General features: G+C 42.8%; 1 protein-coding gene across 4 annotated transcripts; it reads right to left on the minus strand.

Moving 5' to 3' along the window:
* Positions 1–2831: 2831 nt before the first annotated feature.
* On the minus strand, positions 2832–19308 carry LOC135557828 (uncharacterized). 4 transcript variants are annotated; one of them, XM_064991469.1, is made up of 10 exons: positions 19207–19308; positions 18620–18940; positions 18224–18502; positions 17949–17996; positions 17581–17637; positions 3924–3994; positions 3778–3806; positions 3615–3662; positions 3407–3478; positions 2832–3308 (listed from the first exon to the last, which is right to left on the minus strand). In XM_064991469.1, the coding sequence occupies exons 1-6, from the start codon at positions 19265–19267 to the stop codon at positions 3942–3944; spliced, it is 819 nt and encodes a 272-aa protein (XP_064847541.1). In that variant the 5' UTR covers positions 19268–19308; the 3' UTR covers positions 2832–3308; positions 3407–3478; positions 3615–3662; positions 3778–3806; positions 3924–3941. The 4 variants fall into 4 exon arrangements, with proteins under 4 accessions (XP_064847541.1, XP_064847544.1, XP_064847540.1 ...); XM_064991472.1 differs by lacking the exon at positions 17949–17996; XM_064991468.1 differs by lacking the exons at positions 2832–3308; positions 3407–3478; positions 3615–3662; positions 3778–3806; positions 3924–3994 and adding an exon at positions 9290–10015.
* Between the last annotated feature and the right edge of the window lie 584 nt (positions 19309–19892).

The following is a 19892-nucleotide window of genomic DNA, read 5'->3' on the forward strand; positions in this document are numbered from 1 at the left end:
GATGTAAAAAGTGTCCATCTCATTATATTGTCATACATTTAGTCTCCAGTCTGTAAGTTACAGAAAAGGCCACCTACTCTCTTTCTACCATATGTTATATCTGCTACATGATTGATGTTAGATTATTTTTGGGACTGAAAGTTGGTCGAGTGCCGCAGCGTTATGTCTCTCCAACAACACACTGGAGGGCATGCTGGGAATGGACAAGCAACATATTTGGCGCCCCTGCCTTTACCAAAGAGGGCACCGCTTATCACAGTGTGTCATCAGTGCTCACCTAAAATACCCATAAGTCACTGGTTGAGAGAAAATGTTGTTGTTTTGGGGCAGAATTATGTGAGGTTTTATGTGTTGTTGTTGGTGCGTCTGGGTCAGTTTAGCTCAGAAAATTCCTCTCTCGTCATTCTGCCACCATAGGTGGACACCTAATCCTGCCTAATGAGGGGGCCGGCCCTGGCTGCAGAGAAACTCCAAACATCAGATCACACAGACGTCTGGCTGTGACATCACTCTGACTGTGACACTCCAGAGGGAGGAAGTGGAGGTGTCAGTTTACTGACAATGAGGGAGCAGTGAAGACCTTCATTAATTTCCCTTTCATGGTCCCAGGTTAAATAAAACACTCCCATCTGTATGATGTGTGCACTGCAGACATAGTACATCGTCCATGTTCTGAGCCCTCTCCTGTACTCCCTGTTCTCCCACGACTGCGTGGCCACGCACGCCTCCAACTCAATCATCAAGTTTGCGGACGACACAACAGTGGTAGGCTTGATTACCAACAACGACGAGACGGCCTACAGGGAGGAGGTGAGGGCCCTCGGAGTGTGGTGTCAGGAAAATAACCTCACACTCAACGTCAACAAAACTAAGGAGATGATTGTGGACTTCAGGAAACAGCAGAGGGAGCACCCCCCTATCCACATCGACGGGACAGGAGTGGAGAGGGTAGTAAGTTTTAAGTTCCTCGGCGTACACATCACAGACAAACTGAATTGGTCCACCCACACAGACAGCATCGTGAAGAAGGCGCAGCAGCGCCTCTTCAACCTCAGGAGGCTGAAGAAATTCGGCTTGTCACCAAAAGCACTCACAAACTTCTACAGATGTACAATCGAGAGCATCCTGTCGGGCTGCATCACCGCCTGGTACGGCAACTGCTCCACCCACAACCGTAAGGCTCTCCCTCTAATGGATTCAGACTGGGTTGTGACATTTTGCCACACTGAAGTCAAGACACTTGAAATGATGTTTTTCAGACAGTTCTGATGGAACTATTCTGATTCCTGTCAGGACAACCATCAGCAGCCTTAGACTGGTAACGTCAAAACAGCCCCATACATATTTATAGGAAGTATTGTAGACAAGTTTATAGACATATTTATAGACAAGTCTTTTAGAGATTACAGTGGAGGAAAACTTTACAGGCTTTTCACTCTTTAACTTTACAGAGTTAGTTAGTAAATATGATGTGTACTGTTCTGTCATGCTGGACTCACATCTGCTAATCTTGTATGTTTTCTATTACTATCCGGGGAGGAAGGCCTCAACTGCAGGACCATCTTCCCCACCTTATTCTAGTATTGTTTAATATACTATTTCAGTTCTATGGTAGATTATATGAGTGGTACAGCATTGGGCCAAAGTCAGATGTATTACCTTGGTCAACACACAGTGCATGTATTTCTACAGTGCCTTCACAAATTATTCATACCCCTTGACCTTTTCCACATTTTGTTTTTTTACAGCCTGAATTCGAAATGGATTAAAAACAACAAATTATTCTCACAATACCTCATAATGAAAACCTATTTTTAGATATTTTAGCAAACTCATTCACATACAATACCAGTCAGAAGTTTGGAGACACCTTCTCATTGTCAGGATTTGGCCAGGGTTGTTCCGGGTTTTGGTCACTAGATGCCCCCATTGTGCTTTTTGACCTTATGTTTTTTCCCTTGTTCCCCATTATTATTTGCACCTGTGCCTCGTTTTTCCCCTGATTGTATTTAAACCCTTAGTTTCCCTCAGTTCTGTGCTCTGTGTTTGTATGTTAGCACCCAGCCCTAGTGTTCTGTGTATTCTTGTCGATTCCGGTGGATGCTCTTGTGGAATTCTGTTTTTGTTTTTGAGTATCTCTTGAGCTTTTTTGTGCTATTCCTACCACCTTTTGGATTTACCATTTTTGTATTGAAGGACTTCTCCTTTTTACTTTATTAAATACACCGTCTTAAGTACTGCTGTGTCTGCCTCATCTTCTGGGTTCTGCTGACTATTCGTGGCTCAGTTGGTTAAGTGACTGTTTCTCACTCCGGAGACCCAGGTTCGTAACCGGGTCCTGACACTCATTCAAGGGTTTTTCCTTATTTTGAATATTTTCTACATTGTAGAATAATAGTGAAGACATCAAAACTATAAAATACCACATATGGAATCATGTAGTAAACAAAACAATATTTTACATTTGAGATTCTTGCAAAGTAGCCACACTCTGGTCTTGTAGAAGTTGTACACACTGGATAGTAGTGTGTAACATTGGGCAGTAATATTTTATATGTTCACATGCAGTATATTACTGTATAGCCTAGGCTATCAGAGTCAGCATGAATTTGAATCTGAAGCATGCCCTTCTGACTCTCAAACTCTTCCACTTTTCCTGTCTCCCAACTCATTGGTCTATATCAATCTAATATACACATCTTAAAGAGGCAATCAGCAGTTGAAACATTAAGCAATCACACTCTCCACCATTGTTTTGCTGAAAAGCTGAGGGACGGGGCTGGAGAACCACTCTCATAGACAGAGCTATAGATGCAAGGACTGGCCATCCATGATATCAACATTATAGTTTAAACCATGTTTTGAGGCTATACATTGTGTTTGTTTACATTTCATTTGTTTACAAACATTGGAGTAAAACAAGCATATATTTTGGGTTCTGATGGGTTATGACAGTTTAACTAAACTCATGAGGCATTTCTACATTTTATTTTTCTAGAGTCAGTGGGTGCATATCATTAATTAATATGTCCAGAAATGGATGTAACTAGTGCAGATTGTCACTTTTAATTAATAGCAAAAATATATATATTCCTAGAACCAAATCAGGTCTGGAATCAGGGTGTGAATGAGAGAGTGTAGTCTTCATGTTGATGTCTTTATATATATATATATATTGATGTCTTGGCTCCCTGAGGTTACTTGACAGTGGAGTAGAGGGAGCTGGGGTCAGCAGGGTTCTCTGTCTCTCTCCCTCTGCCAGAAGAGGGCATAACTGAGGCATACATCACTGCATCTTCACCTTGGGCCTACAGAGACAACACACACACAACAAAGTAAAGGCATTAAACAGTGTGTATGAGGGAGAGTGATACCATTACAATATGTTCAGTATAGTTTATCTTACATCAACTCTCTCAGGGGGATTTTGATTGAAGTGGTCAATGGAGGCATAGGTCATTCTGTCAGCAGGTTGACTCTACAAGGGTCAAAATGGTTATTGAAACATTAATAATTTAAACTGGACATTAGTCTGATTCCATTATAACAACTGGGTCAAATTATGTTTTATATTAATCATGTTTCAAACTCCATTAGAATGTTGATGCACTAACCTTGTCCTCATTGGTTGGTGGGGTGGAGTGGTTTACTGCCTTCAGACCCTTTATCAATTAATAACAAATGTAAACAATATAATGATAGTGCAAACTCTTGGTGTATTATACTATTATTAAAGTAAAATAACTAACTGTGTTAATTAAGTCACAGTTCACTCACAATGCTGTTATCAGTTGGCACTTGATTCTCTGACAAGAACAAATACAAGAAATCAGAAGAATTTCAATGAAACAACTGTCTGTCTCCATGTATTACTGTGTAATTAATGCACTCCATTAAACTCAGAGACAAATGTAAGTCCTTACTGTCTCTCCTCCTGCGTACTATGCTGCCAAAGCCACTCCTACAGTCACCACGAGGAAGAGGTTCTGAGAGCCTGAGACGACCAGAGGGGAGAAGGGTCTGGTTAGTGGGGGACCTTACAGCAGGCCCCCCTCCTGATGGTGGAGAGAAACATCTACGTTTTAAAGTTCATTTCCTGCAATTATACACATTTTTCTGTGTGGTGGAGAGAAAACGTTGCCGTTTTAAAGGCCCAGTGCAGTCAAAAACATGATTTGCTGTGTTTTATATAAACTCAGCAAAAAGAAACGTTCTCTCACTGTCAACTGTGTTTATTTTCAGCAAACTTAACATGTGTAAATATTTGTATGAACATAACAAGATTCAACAACTGAGACACAAACTGAACAAGTTCCACAGACGTAAACAACAGAAATGGATTAATGTGTCCCTGATCGAAGGCGGGGTCAAAATCAAAAGTAAGTGCATCTCCTCCTCATGGACTGCACCATGTTTGCCAGTTCTTGCTGTGAGATGTTACCCTACTCTTCCACCAAGGCACCTGCAAGATCCCGGACATTTCTGGGGGGAATGGCCCTAGCCCTCAACCTCCGATCCAACAGGTCCCAGACATGCTCAATGGGACTGAGCTCTGTGCTCTTCGCTGGCCATGGCAGAACACTGACATTCCTGTCTTACAGGAAATCACGCACAGAACGAGCAGTATTTCTGGTGGCATTGTCATGCTGGTAATGTCAGGATGAGCCTGCAGGAAGGGTACTACATGAGGGAGGAGGATGTCTTCCGAGTAACGCACAGTATTGAGATTGCCTACAATAACAACAAGCTCAGTCCGATGATGCTGTGACACACCGCCCCAGACCATGATGGACCCTCCACCTCCAAATCGATCCTGCTCCAGAGTACAGGCCTCGGTGTAACACTCATTCCTTCGACAATGAACGTGAAACCGACCATCACCCCTGGTGAGACAAAACCGCGACTCGTCAGTGAAGAGAACTTTCTTTTAGTCCAATCTGGTCCAGCGATGGTGGCTTTGTGCCCATCGACTTCGGCGATGTCATCTACAAAATTGCCTCCAACACTCTACTCAGCAAACTGGATGCAGTTTATCACAGTGCCATCCGTTTTGTCACTAAAGCACCTTATACCACCCACCACTGCGACTTGTATGCTCTAGTCGGCTGGCCCTCGCTACATATTCGTCGCCAGACCCACTGGCTCCAGGTCATCTACAAGTCCATGCTAGGTAAAGCTCCACCTTATCTCAGTTCACTGGTCACGATGGCAACACCCATCCGTAGCACGCGCTCCAGCAGGTGTATCTCACTGATCATCCCTAAAGCCAACACCTCATTTGGCCGCCTTTCGTTCCAGTACTCTGCTGCCTGTGACTGGAACGAATTGCAAAATCCCTGAAGTTGGAGACTTTTATCTCCCTCACCAACTTCAAACATGTGCTATCTGAGCAGCTAACCGATCGCTGCAGCTGTACATAGTCTATTGGTAAATAACCCACCCATTTTCACCTACCTCATCCCCCCACTGTTTTTATTTATTTACTTTTCTGCTCTTTTGCACACCAGTATCTCTACCTGTACATGACCATCTGATCATTTATCACTCCAGTGCTAATCTGCAAAATTGTAATTATTCGCCTACCTCCTCATGCCTTTTGCACACAATGTATATAGACTCGCCTTTTTTGTACTGTGTTATTGACTTGTTAATTGTTTACTCCATGTGTAACTCTGTGTTGTCTGTTCACACTGCTAAGCTTTATCTTGGCCAGGTCGCAGTTGCAAATGAGAACTTGTTCTCAACTAGCCTACCTGGTTAAATAAAGGTGAAATAAAAAAATAATAAAAAAGGTGACGTTGTTGCCGGTGATGTCTGGTGAGGACCTTACAATAGGCCTACAAGCCCTCAGTCCAGCCTCTCTCAGCCTATTGCGGACAGTCTGAGCACTGATGGAGGGATTGTGCGTTCCTGGTGTAACTCGGGCAGTTGGTGTTGCCTTCCTGTACTTGTCCCACAGGTGTGATGTTCGGGTGTACCCATCCTGTGCAGGTTTTGTTACACGTGGTCTGCCACTGTCCGTCCTGTCTCCCTGTAGCGCTGTCTTAGGCGTCTCACAGTACTGACATTGCAATTTATTGCCCTGGCCACATCTGCAGTCATCATGCCTCCTTGCAGCATGTCTAAGGCACGTTCACGCAGATGAGCAAGGAGCCTGGGCATCTTTCGTTTGGTGTTTTTCAGAGACAGTCGAAAGCTCTTTTAGTGTCCTAAGCTTTCATAACTGTGACCTTAATTGCCTAACGTCTGTAAACTGTTAGTGTCTTAACGGCCGTTCCACAGGTGCATGTTCATTAATTGTTTATGGTTCATTGAAAAAGCATGGGATACAGTGTTTTAACAGATGAGATGTAGTCGTTGTTTGTGTGAGAAAGCTGTTGTTCGTATGTTTATGTTTGTATCTCATGTGTAAAATATATATATATTTATTCCTATTATTATTAAAATGAAAGATAGCCTGACATTTCTGCCTGTGTTTGGTGGGATACTTTTAGCCTTCCATAATGACATCACCATGCTGTAAAATAGTTAATAGACAGAGTTCCAAACCTTTCTGCTAATAGTAGACGTTTTTCAGTTTGTCCCTCCCCTCTCACACCACTTCCAGACAGTTTTTACAAAATTGTTGCTTGGGAAATAGCTCTTTGCTAAGAAGCTGTTTTTGTTTATTTAAATTGAATTTAAAACAATCACAGTAAGGTACATAATTGATACCCATAAATTATTTGATATTGAGATAATAATTATAATAATAATAACAGCTGCATTTAGCACCTTTAATATCAATTTCTGTCCATTTTGCAGCAAATTTTAAGCAATTTTACCCATTTTGTCATGGGGTGGAGAGACAATTTTTTTCAGCTACAATTCTACACATTTTATAATGACATGCCATGTTAATTGAATATCTGGGTGAGAATGACTAACAAAATGAATGGGGGCCCCCTATTCAGCCATGATTACTAACTACTTATCTAAAACGTGTTAGCTCAGTAACTGACATAACAAGAGAGGGGTCTGGTTTAGTTGAGAACCAGAGAGGGCTGTTTACTTGCACGTCATTTCACAGAAACGGACATCAGCGTTTCACAGACAAGCAGAAATTCACACAGGAAGAGAGAAGTGTGAAGTAGAGGAGGCTTATAGCTTAGTGGTTAAGAGCTTTGGGCCAGTAACAGAGAAGTGGTTTTGCAGTAGAGGCTGTACTCCCTAGCCTGAGTACAGTCTCTTTAGCTAATCCACTCCCTGTACTTCATGTCATATGACATCTTCAAATATGAACATTCTATCATTAATGAGCATGAGGAGGACAGAGAATTGATCCTGATTACATTGCCCTCGCAGCTATCCTCCAATCACAACGATTATGCAAATATTGGAACTCCATCACTTTTTTCCTCCACAGAACACAGTTGGCATCTGGTTGCTAAGCAACCTATTTTGTTTGTATATTCTCAAACTAAAATTCTCAAACTAAAATACATACTGATGGATTCGACTTCTGCTTTACTTGCCGACTGCAGCGCGCTGGTGGCAAACTTGCCAGAGTAGTTATAATCTCCATCCGGCACTGTCGGAAGAGGACTGCCCACCCCATATATGCTCTCTCTAATTCTCTCTTTCTTTCTCTCTCTCAGAGGATCTGAGCCCTAGGACCATGCCCCAGGACTACCTGATATGATGACTCCTTGCTGTCACCAGTCCACCTGACCGTGCTGCTACTCCAGTTTCAACTGTTCTGCCTTATTATTATTCTACCATGCTGGTCATTTATGAACATTTGAACATCTTGGCCATGTTCTGTTATACTCTCCACCCGGCACAGCCAGAAGAGGACTGGCCACCCCACATAGCCTGGTTCCTCTCTAGGTTTCTTCCTAGGTTTTGGCCTTTCTAGGGAGTTTTTCCTAGCCACCGTGCTTCTACACCTGCATTGCTTGCTATTTGGGGTTTTAGGCTGGGTTTCTGTACAGCACTTTGAGATATCAGCTGATGTACGAAGGGCTATATAAATAAATTTCATTTGATTTTGATTTAAATCATTTGAAAGAGTCAATTTATAGAGCATAAAAGTCAAGTAAACAAGTGTGCGTGTGTAATTTTATATTTATTTCATTCAAGTATCGATAATGTAGTTCTGTTGTGATAATGACGTTAGTTGTGTTGTGTCAGAGTTAAGGCCTGGGCCGTCCACCAAGTCAATACCTGTAACGATTATGATAAAATATAGGCTACATAACTATAAAACGTTGGTGAGCATCCACACGAGATGAAAGTTGATCATGTATCGTTCTACAGTCCTACTCCTGTCAGTCGACTGATCAACGCATCCTACTGCAGAGCTGCCTATATAAACAGGACCTTTCACAAGGATTCTTAACACACAGATACTGGTTCAGGCCATTCAGTACTTTCATGGTGTGTTCATTGTCATAGTGACAACTGCAAATAATACTTCAATGTACATGTAGGACTAATGAAAAATAATATAGTAACTTGTATTTAAATGTAGCAATTAAAATCATCTTTTACAGCATGTTGTTGTATCGTTGTTCAAGTGGTTTGCAAGTGATTTCCATTTTTCTAGTGGTTGTCAATTCCTTTGGTTCTTCTTTTTCACTGTGAACATTTCTGCATGTCCTGTGAAACTATTTGCAATTCATCAGTGCAACAATGTTATCATGACTGGCCAAATGGGATCACACCAACCCACTCTCTCCTCAACATGCATTTTCTATGCTGTAGGCTTGTTTCACATTCAGGAATCAGCAAGAGCAAGCCTGCTTTATAGTATAAACAATGATACAAATAAATATCATATAGCTTTTGTAGCCTATAGCTTTTCCTGGGATTTCACGAGAAGAGGAATGGCCTATTCTGGAGAGGCTTGAGTAGCCTGTTGCCTATGGAAACAGCTGGAAGAGAGAGGCAAGTGATGTGTAGCTGAAGTAAAAAGCGAAATATTAGCTAGATATTAGGCCATTCACTAGCTAAATATTAGGACTACAGGCTAAATATTTACCTGTCAGAGTGCAAGAAAAATAAGTTAACAGATTATGAAATGACAGCACAGAGTTACACATGGGATAAACAAATGTAGTCAATAACACAATAGAAAAATGCTTATACAGTGTGTGCAAATGTAGTAAGGCAATAAATAGGCCATAGTGGCAAAATAATTACAATTTAGCAATGAAACACTGAAGTGATCGAAGTGCAGAAGATGATTGTGCACGTAGAGATACTGGAGTGCAAAGGAGAAAACAAGAACAATATGGGGATAAGGAGTTGGGTGGGCTATTTACAGATGGGCTGTATACAGGTGCAATGACCGGTAAGCTGCTCTGACAGCTGATGCTTAAAGTTAGTGAGGGAGATATGTCTCCAGCTTCAGTGATTTTTGCAATTCATTCCCGTCATTGGCAGCAAAGAACTGGAAGGATAGGCGGACAAACGAGGAGTTGCTTTGGGGATGACCAGTGAAATATGCCTTATTTCCCGCATGCTGGGTGGGTGGGTGCGGCTATGATGACCAGTGAGCTGAGATAAGGCGGGGCTTTATCTAGCAAAGACTTATAGATGACCTGGAGCCATTGGGTTTGGCAATGAATATGAAGTGAGGGCCAGCCAACGAGAACATACAGATCGCAGTGGCGGATTGTATATGGGGCTTTGGTGACAAAACGGATGGCACTGTGATAGACTGCATCCAATTTGCTGAGTAGAGTGTTGGAGGCTATTTTGAAAATGACATCGCCGAAGTCAAGGATCGGTAGGATATTCCATTTTACGAGGGTATGTTTGGCAGCATGAGTGAAGGATGCTTTGAGGCGAAATGGGAAGCTGATTGGGAAGATGGGAAGATTTAATTTTGGATTGGAGATGCTTAATGTAAGTCTGGAAGGAGAGTTTACAGTCAAACCAGACACATAGAATATGTGGACAACTACAAATACCTAAGTCAGAACCTGCCAGAGTAGTGATGATGGACGGGCGGGCGGGTGCAGGCAGCGATCTGTTGAAGAGCATGCATATAGTTTTACTTGTATTTAAGAGCAGTTGGAGGTCACAGAAGGATGTTGTATGGAGTGTTGTATGGCATGGAAGCTCGTCTGGAGGTTTGTTAACACAGTGTCAACTGGACGCAGGCAATGAGGCAGTGATTACTGAGATCCTGGTTGAGGACAGAAGAGGTGTATTTAAAGGGCAGGTTGGTCAGGATGAGATCTATGAGGGTGCCCGTGTTCACTGATTTAGGGTTTTACCTGGTAGGTTTGTGTGAGATTGAGGGCATCTAGCTTAAATTGTAAGATGGCCGGGGTGCATATCCCAGTATAGGTCACCTAACAGTACAAACTCTGAAGATAAATGGGGGGCAATTAAATCAAATATGGTGTCCAGGCCACCGCTGAGGGGGGTCTATAACAAGTGAGAGACTTATTTCTGCAAAGGTGGATTTTTAAAGTAGAAGCTCAAACTGTTTGGGCACAGACCTGGATAGCATGACAGAACTCTGCAGTCTAACTCTGCAGTATATTGCAACTCCACCCCTTTGGCAGTTCTATCTTGGTGTAAAATGTTGTAGTTGGGGATGGAAATTTCAGAGTTTTTGTTGATCTTCTGATGTTAACATGCATGAAACCAAAGAGTGGTGCTGGGGGCTACAGGGCCTGAGTTAACCTCTAAATCACCAGAGGAACAGAGGAGGAGTAGGATAAGGGTACGAATAAAGGCTATAAGAACTGGTTGTCTACTGCGTTGGGGACAGCGAAGAAAAGGAGCAGATTTCTGGGCATGGTAGAATCGATTCAGGGCATAATGTACAGACAATGGTATGGTAGGATGTGAGTACAGTGGAGATAAACATAGGCGTTTCGAGAGAGGTTTCGTCTCTGGAGGCACCAGTTAAGCCAGGTGAGGTCTCTGCATGTGTGTGGGGTGGGACAAAAGAGCTATCTAAGGCATTATGAGCAGGACTGAGGGTCTACATTGAAATAGAACAATAAGAACTAGCCAAGACCGCAGTAGCTAAGGCATATTGACATTAGAGAGAGGCATATAGCAATCACAGGTGTTGATCAGGAGAGCTAAGACAACAACGGGTAAATGGCGATGAATGGGAAGAGCGGGTCAGTTAGGTACACAAACAGGACCTGAGTTCGAGGCTGGGGCCGACAGGTAAACAAAATGAGGTACCGTGTTATTGAAACAGTCCTGGGTTAGAATAAGACAATAATCACTAACCAAAACAGCTATAGACAAGAGCTATTTACATAAGGGAGAAGCATGTGTAGCCGAGTGATCATAGGGTCCAATGAGTAGCACGAGGTGAGTCAGGGAGCCAATTCAGTAGCCGCTGCTACGCTAGGCGAGCTGGAGACAAAGCGATTCAGACAGCTAGCAGGCCGGGGCTAGCAGATGGGCATCAGGCGATGTCGCAACGGAAGAGCCGGTTAAACCACCTCGGACGGTTTCGTCGGCAAACCAGTCGAAATGGATCCCCGGGGCTCCGTGTCGGCAGTAAAATGGTCCAGGCCGATTGACAAAAGAGGTATTGTAGAATAATTCATCATGCTCTTTCTCATGCATTTCAAAGTTGATGGTACAACAAAAATACAAAAAAAATGTTTTATCTAATGTGTCATATTCTCCTACATTCCTTTCACATTTCCACAAGCTACAAAGTGTTTCCTTTCAATTGGTGTCAAGTATATGCATATCCTTACTTCAGGGCCTGAGCTACAGGCAGTTGGACTTGGGTTAGTCATTTTAGACGAAAATAGAAAAAAAGGGTTGGATCCTGAAGTGGCTCGGAAAGGAGGAAACTCACAATGGATCAACAACATTGTAGTTACCACAGAGTACTAACCTAAATGACAGAGTGAAGAAAAGGAAGCCTGTACAGGAAGAAAACATCCCAAAACATGCATCTTGTTTGCAATAAGGCACTAAAGTAAAACTTCAAGAAATGTGGCAAAGAAATTACCTTCATGCCCTGAATACAAAGCATTATGTTTTGGGCACATCCAACACATCTCTGAGTAACACTCTTCATATTATCAAAAACATTGTGGTGGCTTCATCATGTTATGGGTATGCTTGTCATCAGCAAAGACTAGGAAGATTTTTGGGGAAAAAGAAACAAAATATAGCTCAGCACAGGGAAAATCCTAGAGGAAAACCTGGTTGTCTGCTTTCCAACAGACTCTGAAAGACACATTCACCTTCCTGCAGTTATTTACAGTTGAAGTCGGAAGTCTACATAAACCTTTGCCAAATATATTTAAACTCAGTTTTTCACAATTCCTAACATTTAATCCTAGTAAAAATGCCCTGTCTTAGGTCAGATAGGATCACCACTTTATTTTAAGAATGTGAAATGTCAGAATAATAGTAGAGAGAATTATTTATTTAAGCTTTTATTTCTTTCATCACATTACCAAAAGGTCAGAAGTTGACATACACTCAATTAGTATTTGGTATCATTGCCTTTAAATTGTTTAACTTGGGTCAAACATTTCGGGTAGCCTTCCACAAGCTTCCCACAATAAGTTGGGTGAATTTTGGCCCATTCTTCCTGACAGAGCTGGTGAAACTTGGGTCAGGTTTGTATGCCTCCTTGCTTGCACACACGGTTTCAGTGTGTCCACTCCAATACCTTGACTTTGTTGTGCTTAAGCCATTTTGCCACAACTTTGGAAGTATGCTTGGGGTCATTGTCCATTTGGAAGACCCATTTGCGACCAAGATTTAACTTCCTGACTGATGTTTTGAGATGTTGCTTCAAAATATCCACATAATTTTCTTTCCTCATGATGCCATCTATTTTGTGAAGTGCACCAGTCCAACCTGCAGCAAAGCACCCCCACAACATGATGTTGTCACGCCAGTGCTTCAAGGTTGGGATGGTGTTCTTCGGCTTGCAAGCATCCCCCTTTTTCCTCCAAACATAAAGGTCATTATGGCCAAACAGTTACATTTTTGTTTCATCAGACCAGAGGACATTTCAACAAAAAGTATGATCATTGGCCCAATGTGCAGCTGCAATCTGTAGTCTGTCTTTTTTATGGTGGTTTTGGAGCAGTGGCTTCTTCCATGCTGAGAGGCCTTTCAGGTTATGTCGATATAGGACTCGTTTACCTGTGGATATAGATACTGTTGTACCTGTTTCCTCCAGCATCTTCACAGGGTCCTTTGCTGTTGTTCTGGGATTGAACAGGCAGTGTTGAGGATCAGCGGGGTGGAGATGTTGTTGCCTACCCTCACCACCTGGGGGCGGCCCATCAGGAAGTCCAGTACCCAGTTGCACAGGGCGGGGCGGGGTCGAGACCCATGGTCTTGCATACTATTGTTTGTACAGATGAACGTGATACCTTCAGACATTTGGACATTTCTCCCAAGGATGAACCAGACTTGTGGAGGTCTCTAATTGTCCAAATGTCTTGGCTGATTTCTTTTGATTTTCCAATGATGTCAAACAAAGAGGCACTGAGTTTGAAGGTAGACCTTGAAATAAATCCACAGGGACCCTTCCATTTGACTCAAATGATGTCAATTAGCCTATCAGAAGCTTCTAAAGCCATGACATCATGGAATCTGGAATTTTCAAAGCTGTTTAAAGGCACAGTCAACTTAGTTTGATTTCTGATCCACTGGACTTGTGATACAGTGAATTATAAGTGAAATAATCTGTCTGTAAACAATTGTTGGAAAAATGACTTGTGTCATGCACAAAGTAGATGTCCTAACCGACTTGCAAAAACTATAGTTTGCTAACGAGAAATTTGTGGAGTGGTTGAAAAAGAAGTTTTAATGACTCCAACCTAAGTGTATGTAAACTTCCCACTTCAACTGTAAATGAGATAATTACAACCAGGAATACAACTTTCCGAAGTGGATCCTTTGTTCGAACCTCCACCCTGGACATGGAATCTTATCCCAGAGACCGACCCAAAACAACGCGGTCGCCGCAGGAGAGGCAGACGGAGCGGCCTACTGGTCAAACTTAGAAGGCCAGCACACAATCCACCACTTCCGAGCATATTACTGGCCAATGTCCAAACTCTAGAGAACAAGGTGGATGAAATTAGGGCACAAGTTGCCTTCCAGAGAGACATCAGAGATTGTAACATTCTCTGTTTCACGGAAACATGGGATATATTGTCAGAGTCGGTACAGCCACCTGGTTTCTTCACGCATCGCGCCAACAGAAACAAACATCTCTATGGTAAGAAGAAGGGCAGGGGTGTATGCCTTGTGATTAACGACTCATGGTGTAATCATAACAACATACAGGAACTCAAGTCCTTTTGTTCACCTGACCTAGAATTCCTTACAATCAAATGCCGACCGCATTATCTACCAAGAGAATTATCTTCGATTAAAGTCACAGCCGTGTATATTCCCCCCAATGCAAAGTGGAAACCATATATCCTGAGGCTGCATTTATTGTAGCTGGGATTTTAACAAAGCTAATCTGAGAACAAAGCTTCCTAAATTCTATCAGCATATAGAATGCGCAACATTATGGTAGCATCTGATGGAATCCTGGACCATTGCTACTCTAACTTCCGTGATGCATACAAAGCCCTCCCCACCCTCCCTTCGGCAAATCTGAATATGACTCCATTTTGTTGCTCCCAGCCTATAGACAAAAACTAAAACAGGAAACGCCCGTGCTCAGGTCCATCCAACGCTGGTCTAACCAATCGGATTTAAGATTGCTTCGATCACGTGGACTGGGATATGTTCCGGATATTCTCAGACAACAACATTGATGTATAGGCTAACTCGGTGAGAGAGTTTATTTGCAAGTGCATCGGTGATGCTGTACCCACTGTGACTATTAAAACCTCCCCTAACCAGAAACCGTGGATTGATGGCAGCATTAGCGCAAAACTGGACGCGTGAACCACCGCTTTTAAATTATGGCAAGGCAACTGGAAACATGACCAAATACAAACAGTGGAGCTATTCCCTCCGCAAAGCAATTAAACAAGTAAAGCGTCAGTTTAGAGACAAAGTAGAGTCACTATTCAATGGCTCAAACACGAGATGTATGTGGCTGGGTCCACAGTCAATCACTGATTACAAAAAGAAAACCTGTCCCGTCGTGGACATCAACATCTCACTCTCAGACAAATTAAACAACTTCTTTGCTCGCTTTGAGGACAATACAGTGCCACTGACACGGCCCACTCCCAAAGCCTGTGGGCTCTCCTTCACCGTGGCCAATGTGAGTAAAACATTTAAATGTTTTAACCTTCGCAAGGCTGCCGGCTAAGATGGCATCCCTAGCCGCTTCCTCAGAGCATGCACAGAACAGCTGGCTGGTGTGTTTACGGACATATTAAATCAATCCCTATCCCAGTCTGCTGTGCCCACATGCTTCAAGATGGCTACCATTGTACCTGTTTGCAAGAAAGCTAAGGTAACTGAACTAAATGACTATTGCCCCGTAGCACTCACTTCTGTCATCATGTAGTGCTTTGAGAGACTAGTCAAGGATCATATCACCTCCCCCCTACCTGATAAGCCAGAACCACTCCAATTTGCTTACTGCCCTAATAGGTCCACAGACGATGCAATCGCTATCACACTGCACACTGGCCTATCCCATCTGGACAAGTGGAATACCTATGTAAGAATGCTGTTCATTGACTACAGCTCAGCATTTAACACCATAGTACTCTCCAAACTGGTCATCAAGCTTGAGACCCTGGGTCTTGACCCCGCCCTGTGTAACTGGGTCCTGGACTTTCTGATGGTGGTGGTGAGGGTAGGAAACAACATCTCCATCCCGCTGATCCTCAACACTGGGGCCCCACAAGGGTGCGTTCTCAGCTCCCCGCTGTAGTCTCTGTTCACCCATGACTGCGTGGCCATGCACGCCTCCAACTCAAATATCAAGTTTGCAGACGACATTACAGTAGTAGGCTTGATTACCAAGAACGACAAGACAGCCTACAGGGAAGAGGTAAGGGCCCTTGGAGTGTGGTGTCAGGAAAATAAACTCTCACTCAACGTCTACAAAACAAAGGAGATGATCGTGCACTTCAGGATGCAGCAGAGGGAGCATCCCCCCATCCAAATCGACGGGACAGCAGTGGAGAAGGTGGAAAGTTTTACGTTCCTTGGCTTTCACATCACAGACAAACTGAAATGGTCCACCCACACAGACAGCGTGGTGAAGAAGGTGCAAAAGTGCCTCTTCCACCTCAGGAGGCTGAAGAAATTTGGCTTGTCACCTAAAACCCTCATAAACTTCTACAGATGGACAATTGAAAGCATCCTGTCGGGCTGTCGGGCTCCGGCCACAACATTAAGGCTCTCCAGAGGGTGGTGCAGCCTGCACAACGCATCACCGGGGGCAAACTACCTGCCCTCCAGGACACCTACACCACCCGATGTCACAGGCAGGCCAAAAAGAACATAAAGAACAACAACCACCCGAAATACTGCCTGTTCACCCCGCTATCATCCAGAAGGCGAGGTCAGTACAGGTGCATCAAAGCTGGGACCAAGAGTCTAAAAAACAGCATCTATCTCAAGGCCAGACTGTTAAACAGTTCTCACTAACATACAGTGGCTGCTGTCAACATATTGACTTATTTCATAGTTTTGATGTCTTTACTATTATTCTACAATGTAGAAAATAGCAAAAATAGAGAAAAACCTTCGGATGAGCAGCTGTGCCCAAACCTTTGACGGGCACTGTATGTAGTAAATAAGTAAAGAACCACAGGTATTAAGTAGAACGTGTGATGTAGTGATAAATAGTAAATTAGTGGGATTGGCTCCATTTGGTAGCAATACCTCTTTTGCCAATCGGCCTGGACCCTTTTACTGCCGACACAGAGCCCCGGGGATCCATTTCGACTGGTTTGCCGACGAAACCGTCCGAGGTGGTTTAACCGGCTCTTCCGTTTCGACATCGCCTGATGCCCATCTGCTAGCCCCGGCCTGCTAGCTGTCTGAATCGCTTTGTCTCCAGCTCGCCTAGCGTAGCAGCGGCTACTGAATTGGCTCCCTGACTCACCTCGTGCTACTCATTGGACCCATTTTTTATAACCCAGTCTGAAGAATGAGGGACCAGCGCATCTGACCCAACATTTAGGAAACACTACTTTACAGGAACAGTACTCATTTATGTATCTAGATGGCACATGGAAGATGTACTATTTCTGATTGAATTTTTCCTGAGGCGTTGAAGGTGACGTCACCACCATCTTCTGTGCCCTTTAATATCTAGTTCAGGAGGAGAAAAACATCCTCTTTTAAATAACTCTTCAGACACATACAGTAGAGTGCAGGGTGCTTTTTCACTCATCACTAATATCAGGAGTTGATATCAAGTTTAGCACTGGCGTGGGATGTTACATAGACAAGCAGGGATTCATATGGGAACAGAGAAGTGTGAAATGCACCAAAGCAAATGTGAAGATCAAAACATAAGTTAGACTGCATATACTGTATATGCTTTGTGTTGACCAAGGTAATACATCTGACTTTGGCCCCATGCTGTACCACTCATACAATCTACAATACAACTGAGAAGGGAAATAGTATTAAATACAATACCAGCAGAAGATGGGGAGGTGGTTGACAAGGCTGGTCTTGTAGTAGAGGCTGTACTTCCTGGATAGTAGTTGAAAACAGAGTGACCACTTTTCATTGGTGAATACTGGTGTCATCACAGTACAGAATGGATCCACAACTCACTCTGTGTTGCCTGTAGAGTTCTCTACTCAATCTGTTACATCTTTCTCTAATCCAATGTCTAGAGCACAAGACAAGCAGTACTTCCTATTAATACGTTTGGGCCTGTTTTTACATGACCAGTCTTATACTGTTGTGGGGTACTGCTAGTTGTCTTGACGGGAATTAGAGAACTTACAGATAAAACATTTACTATATCTGCACACATCATACAGATGGGAGTATTTTACCTGGGACAGTAGAGATGACATCACTATCAGTGGTCTTTTCAGCAATATCTAATTCAGTAGGAGATGAACATCCTCTTTTAGTTTATTAAATAACCCATCATCATCATCATCACCATCATCATCATCAGACACAGCAGTAGTATTCAGATCAAATTCATCATCAATCACTAATATCACAAATACCAGGAGAAAGAATCAGGTTTGATATTAAATTTAATATCATCACAAATCTTGTGAACTTATTCATTTTATAAGAGCATAACAAGAACACATACCTGAGAACGTGGAGGTGAAGTCAATGGAGATCTTCACGTCTCCCTTTTCAGTCAGCGTGCACGTCCACTTCCTGTTGTTGTCCTTCTTCTGGAGTGTCACAGTCAGAGTGATGTCACAGGAAGAATCCTGTGTGTCCTGGGCATTAGTACCTGTTTTAGGGACCCAGCTGAGACTAAATCTTGACTGGTACGTTCCAAGTTGCTTATAGTAGAGCAGAGAACAGTGTAATGTCATATTTACATTAGGCTTCAGATCTGTCACTGCTGTGGTAGAGGAGACTGAGAAAGAGAAAAAGGTATACAGTATTTGTTGGTTGTTTTCACATTACATATGATTATTAACACCACACTTATACACAGTAACATTTCAACTCTGATTTAAACAGTAATACTCACTAGTTAGAACAGACAGATGAACAGGAGCATCACCTCCATGTTGTGGTCCTGTCTCTGTAAGGAACTGTCGACAGGTGTAGAGTCCAACATCCTCAGCTCTGACATCACTAACATGTAGAGAACAGTAGGACCCTAAACTCAGTCTCTCTGTCTGGTCAGCTTTGATCTTCCCCAATGTGACCGCTTCAATAGCACCAGAAGATCTATCTCTGTTATAGATCCATGTAGTAGAGGAGCAGTTTGGATAAACCACATTGTTACACGGCAGACTGACATCATCTCCCACTCTGGAGAACATAGAGAGAGTTTCTCCACTGACACCTGGAAGGAGCATGACATCAGATAATTATTAACTGGTAATACAGATGACATTATATTTCATAGGTTTTCTTATTGATATTCTTCAGTGTGAATAATAGTGTAATATACTGTATATTATACAATAGTGAAGATAAGAGTAAACAGATACACAACAGAAATGTCATCATAATATTAGTCAAATGTAAACTGAACTAGTTTGGCCGTGTGAAATAAATGTGTTCTATGATCTCTAATGACATATTCTTACTCTCTCTCCTCTGTCTTACCTGTTAGCAGGTACAAAACGGTCACAAGCAATCCCAAAAATGATTGAGGGATGTCAGCCATGATCCTCTCTCTCTCTCTGCTCTGTCTCTGTGTCTATCTCTCTCTCTGTCTCTCTGTCTCTCTCTGCTCTGTTTCTGTCTCTTCCCTCTTTCAGAGTGTCTCAGCACTATGAGTTTCTCACCATACAGCAGCATCTCTATTCATCACTATAGCATCACTTCCTCAAAGTGGTCATGGTTTTAATCTAGTTTCTGACACCTTGGTGAGAATCCTCCAGCTCACCAGCAGTTGAAGGCTGTCATGACTGTCCTGATCAGGTCAGGTTACAGGAGACCACAACCCTACTGATTATCTCTCAACCCCAACAGAGGAGGAGAGATCTAGGGGTCTGAGGATGTGGGGGTTTTATGACCCCTCACTCCCCTGGTAAATCTCAGGCCACAGACAAATTCCTTTGTCCTGTTACTATGGAGAACCAGCCTCAGAACATTAAACATGAACTAAAGGGACTTTGGAACGATGGTTTTCTTCAGCCACAATGGTGGTCATGACGATAGATGGAATGTGAAAATGTATGTCATTTTTGTTCTGTTGTTAAAGGTCAATAGATGACGTTATTATGAAAACATTGTAATGTGAAGGGTTTTCCTAGTATATGTCTGATGTTTATACATTGTACGTTGTA

The sequence above is a fragment of the Oncorhynchus masou genome, chromosome 16 (assembly GCF_036934945.1).
Source record: "Oncorhynchus masou masou isolate Uvic2021 chromosome 16, UVic_Omas_1.1, whole genome shotgun sequence".
Taxonomy (NCBI): Eukaryota; Metazoa; Chordata; class Actinopteri; order Salmoniformes; family Salmonidae; genus Oncorhynchus; species Oncorhynchus masou.